A 5,335-nucleotide genomic window follows, 5' to 3' on the forward strand; every position below is an offset into this window, starting at 1 on the left:
AAAGTTTCCAACTTGATTTTGCTCAAGATTCGTGTCCGATCAAGATAATTTTTTGAGGATATATCAAATATATATTCATTTTTTTTTAACTTGGTACCATTCTAGTTTACTATACCTTGCATCATAAGCTGAATACTATTGATGATAATGTATATTAATGATGTTTATATCATTGATTTTTATTAAAGATCATTACAATGATATTCACCTATATGCATTTTAAGTGATATGCTTATATTATTTCAATCTATTTATGCTTATCATTTTATTTTAATTTTTTTTTTATTGTTCTTATTTGTATTTATTTTTATGATATAATAGTTTTGGAAAAAATGATAAAATTAAACATATAGACTTTTTAAAATTTTAAATACAACAAAAACATAAAAAAAGCAAATATATTTTTATTTTTTAGTAAAATACAAATAAAAAAAAAATTAAAAAAAAATCCCAAACAGCCCTTTGATAAAAACTCCTATAAAGCATTATCCTGAAGTCAGGTCCCCAAACCCGTCTTGCTCCAAACTAACGTCGGCATTCCATCATGCCCCAAACTCGGCTGGGCAGGTCGCTGTACCACACTACTGGGTAGTGTAGCCGCGTTAATCCCAGTCCAGCAGTCCGTCTCTCCTGGCTGCCGAAGGAGAAGACGGAGCAAGGGCTAGAAGCTAACCGAAGGGGGATGTATAGTCGAAGGTGGAGGTAGTTCCAGTTATAATTGAAATGACGGTGATGTTTACTACGGTGCCGAAATCTCTTCCTTGTCAGTTCCTTAAGCCCTCGCCTCTCTTCATCTCCTCTTCTTCGTTCCGTGGCCGTCATCCAAGGCTCAAGGAGCACTTCTTTGTATGGAGTCCATTTCGATCCGGCCTTCGTAAAGTTCGCAACTCGGAATCCTATTCCCATGTTTCTTCTACCGACGGAGCGTCGTCTAGTCTGTTTGTGCCAGTGGAAGAACAGGAAGAGGAGGAGAACTCCGAATCGGCGAGGCTATTGGAGGTGAGAGTGCCGTCATCTATAGTTTCGCGTTTGTCTTTGTCTGCTTTAAAAACCTTTTTTTTTAAATTCTTTTTTTTTTTTTCTTTCTTATGCTTTTGTTGTTGTGTGTGTTTTCGTATGCTTTAATATTTCTTCTTATAATGTAAGCAATACTATGTCAATCTATTACAATCATTTTAAACTATGAGGGCAAAGTTTTTTGAAGAGTGGTGAAGTATGTTGTAGAGTAAGAAGACTACGATATAATTCTAATAATTATAGAAAAAAATTCGGAGTATGAGAAGTTTTTGAGCTACCTTGCAAGTCGAGAATCATCATTATTTAATGAGTTTATCAACACGATGAATTTATTAAAAACAAAATGATGCTTAGCTTTTTTTTTTTCTTTAAATTATGAAAAGTTTGTTATTTTAGAAATTCTTATGCTTCGACCATCATTCTAGAAGTTGATCACCACATGATTAACAATAAAATTTTAAAAGACTTTGGTTTTAAATATATTATACAAATATGAAAAGAAATACTATTTTCTTAATGGAACGATTATGCCATCAACATCTTTGATTAAGGGTGGAACAATCAAGGAAGATATTGATCATTAAAGAAGTACTTGCCTGGATCTATTCTTATTTCAATAACAGATGAATAGAATTTTAAGCAAGTAAACATTCATGGGACATCCTCTTCTCTCGCTCTACCTTCCATTGAGGTTCTGATGCAGAAAAGAAATTTTTGGATGCTTTGTAATTTAAAATCTCTCAATTAAACAAGATCATCAAGTATGCAATCAAATCATGAAGATTTCAAAATTTTCTTTTCATCCATGAAATTATGTAATAATATGTATTTTAGTGCTTATAATGAAGTTGTATTAGAAAATTATGATGGGTTAAAGTAATATACAATATTGCTTGTAGCATTGAAATGTGAAGTTTGGTGGTTTCTTCCTTTTTTTTTGTTTTTTTGTTTAGGTGGTTTCTTCCTGGTGGGCTACTATAGTAAGTACAACAACAAGCATTTATCATACTACGTGGGTTGGATTACATGAATTCGTTTCTCCATTGTATCATATTAAGAGTCAAACTATCATTTGAATATAATAAAAATGTCATTTCCAATACTTTCTAACCAAGTCTTTTTAGGTCTACCTCTACCTTTTTTAACATAGGCCGGATCTAATACATCTAGTCATCTACCATCCTAATAAACTTTCAATGACTATTTTTATTGTCCTATCTTGAATTGATGTCATTCTATTCATTCTTATAATCTTTAATTCATATAATCTTCATAGTTTTTTCACTATTCATTTCAAATTTCATTTCCATCATGTTCAACATAAACATCATTTTCATTTCATTAGTTTTTCCTTGAGTCTTTTGATTGGTTGTTGGCCGGAACATTAAGCCTCATATTTCTTATCCTGGAAAAATATAAATGTAAATTTTTTTAATGATTGGCCATGGGGGTTTTGAAAATGGAAATGCAATGGAGAAAATTCCATAGAAAACTCAATCTTTTAATTGCACTATTTAATCTAGATTGTAATGTTGCCTCCTTAAAGTTCGCTGGAGGATTAAAAAATTGTGAAGGACACTTAAAGTATACCGAAGCTGATCCCCCATCCATTGTTGTTTTGTATATGCAGCCTGTAGGAAGTATCAATTAGATGTGAAAGACTATCAGACTTCCGCAGAGGAACATGAAGGAAAAACTTGAAGTAACTTTTATTTTATTAATTCCATGCATTTTTCTTCGTACTAATTTATGAATTACAAAGAATTTTATAACACATTTTGTCTTCGCCCCCCAACTGGTTTTACATTTCCACCCCTAAATTATATGTTTGAACTATCGATATACTTTTGTCCAAAAAGGCAATATTAATTATGGCTAATTGGGTTGTCTTATGAGACTTCCAGCTGAAATATCGATTTAATAGGTGTTAACGTAACATTAACAGTTTTTATTTCATCTGAGTTAATTTTTATTTAATTTATAAGACAAGTTAACAGAAATAGAGAACACACTTGGGAGTACTTTTCTGTGTAAATGTTTTCTAATTTTGACTCTTTATCTTCCATCTTTTGAGCATTTCTCGTTCATGTCTTGATTAGGATATATTGATTCAGTATTTTTCATATTTATCTGACAAATCTAAAAAAAATTTTATTCTTTACATTTTTGTCTAGTTCTTGCCTTTACTTATTTACTCAAACTTGTTTTTCCTTTGGCTTACTAGATTAAATATTTATTTATTTTTAATGGACTATCAGAAGTTGAAAAATGCCGAGCAAGAGCGCATAGATAAATTGGAAAAGTTTGAAAACAAAGCAAACTTACAGTTAGAGAGGCAACTCGTCATGGCTTCATGTTGGAGCAGAACATTGTTGACTTTACAAGGAAAACTGAAGGGAACAGAATGGGATCCTGAGAACTCGCATAGGATTGATTTTAGCGATTTTTTGAGGCTTCTTAGCTCTAACGACGTTCATTTCATGGAATATTCTAATTTTGGTCAGACCGTCTCAGGTTTGTGAAATATATGATTGAATTTCTATCTTTTGCACTGTTGAATTCTCTTTTATGCGTTTCAGAAATCTCATGCCTGATACCTTTTCATATAATGATAGGATTTTTGTCATCATTAGTCATTAGCAATGATTATGTGCCATACTTTTAATTATTTTTTAGAACCATCATGCATGCACCCACAAAATTATGTTAGTTTTGGCTATATTCTATTAAAAAAAAAAGAATTGTAGGAGGATGTCCCAAAAAAATTTGTCTTATGGGAAGAAAACTGATTAAATTTAGAAGATAGATGATCTAAATTAGAGGAAAAATCAGAATATAGAAACCAACAACGGTAAAAAATTGTTCTATGGTGTTGTTTTTTATATTTTTGTTTAACATTATGCACTTCTAAGTATTTATCTTCTAATTTTAATCATCTATTTTTTTTTTCTAACCAAAAAAAACAAAAAAAAAGAGTATCACGATATCCTGATCACGTTTTTCCCGTTGTATTTAAGGCATGGAAAACTCGTTAACTTTTTGTTTGGAGTTATTGTATTAGGTTGAAAGTAGCATGGGGAGCATGTCAGTATGTTTATTCAACATTTATCATAGCTGCAAGCAGCATTTGCACTTTGTGGTTTACTAGTAATGTTCACATTTTTCCTGCAGTTATTTTACCTTATTATAGAGATGGAGGCGGGGAAGCACGTGGGAACTCTGCTAAAGAAGTTGTATATCGTCGCCATATTATTGACCGGATGCCCATTGATGCTTGGAATGATGTATGGGAGAAGTTGCATCAACAACTTGTAAACGTTGATGTTTTTAATGTAGATTCTGTACCTGTTGAAGTCTACTCTACTATTGCAACTGCTGTTGTGTGGACTATTCGTTTTATGCTCTCAGTTGGTGTATACCTCAGGATTGACCGAATCACGAGGCCTATTTACTCCAAATTGATTCCGTGTGATTTGGGTACTCCACAGAAACCAATTAGACAACCCCTTAAGCGTCATGCACTAGGATCGCTGGGCAAAAGACGATTAGCTCTAGTTATTTATGGTATTTGTCAGCCATCATTTTGAATTTCTTTATAAATGTTATGATAATAGAATTTCTTTTGACTTTTTTATATTTACTCGGGCACATGCATGGATACCATATAGAGCTTGATATGGTGTTATATATTGTAGTTTATTCTGTGAAGGGTGTTATCATGAAAATGGACACCATGCATATCTCTCTTGATTTCCTATCTCTGTAATGATTTAATTTGTAAGTCCTATCAGGAAGTTAATTTTCCATTCTGTTTGGACTTGTAAGTTTTTGTTTTGTTTTTTTTTATTTGACTCGGCAATGCTTTCACCATGTTTTCCAGGAGAATTTCTTTTGTAACCATGTCAAACTTTTAATTTAATTCTTTTATGAGATTTCAACTGTTCCAGGCTTTTGATTTTAAACTTAGTTAATGAATATGATTTTTTTGTTATTTGATTTTAAATGTAGTGATCTTAGCACCCTAAATGAAAATAGAGTTTTTTTTAATTGTTGTATTAGTAAAACTGAATTAGAGAGGCTTTAAAGAAAATAAAGTGTGGAAAAGCTGTTGGACCTGATAATATTCTAATATGAAAATGCTAAGGAGATGATGAAATTTCTTGGCTTACGAAACTTTTTATTATTTTTTGAAGATAAAAAGGATCATGATTGGAGGAGTGTGCTGATCCATATTTTTAAGAATAAAGGTGACCCATAATAGTGTGTGAATTGTAGATGAATTAAGTTAATGTGTCATACATAAAAACTATGGGTGAGA

General features: G+C 31.7%; 1 protein-coding gene across 1 annotated transcript in view; it reads left to right on the forward strand.

Moving 5' to 3' along the window:
- Positions 1-498: 498 nt before the first annotated feature.
- LOC110098297 (probable inactive ATP-dependent zinc metalloprotease FTSHI 4, chloroplastic) overlaps positions 499-5,335 on the forward strand; it is a 51,952-nt gene continuing 47,115 nt past the window's right edge. Inside the window, exons 1-2 of the mRNA XM_028698472.1 lie at positions 499-999; positions 3,276-3,531. Coding sequence (XP_028554305.1) covers positions 724-999; positions 3,276-3,531 — 532 coding nt within the window. The 5' untranslated portion in view covers positions 499-723. The remainder of the gene's footprint in view (positions 1,000-3,275; positions 3,532-5,335) is intronic.

This window comes from Dendrobium catenatum, unplaced genomic scaffold, assembly GCF_001605985.2.
Source record: "Dendrobium catenatum unplaced genomic scaffold, ASM160598v2 fragScaff_scaffold_1089, whole genome shotgun sequence".
Taxonomy (NCBI): domain Eukaryota; kingdom Viridiplantae; phylum Streptophyta; class Magnoliopsida; order Asparagales; family Orchidaceae; genus Dendrobium; species Dendrobium catenatum.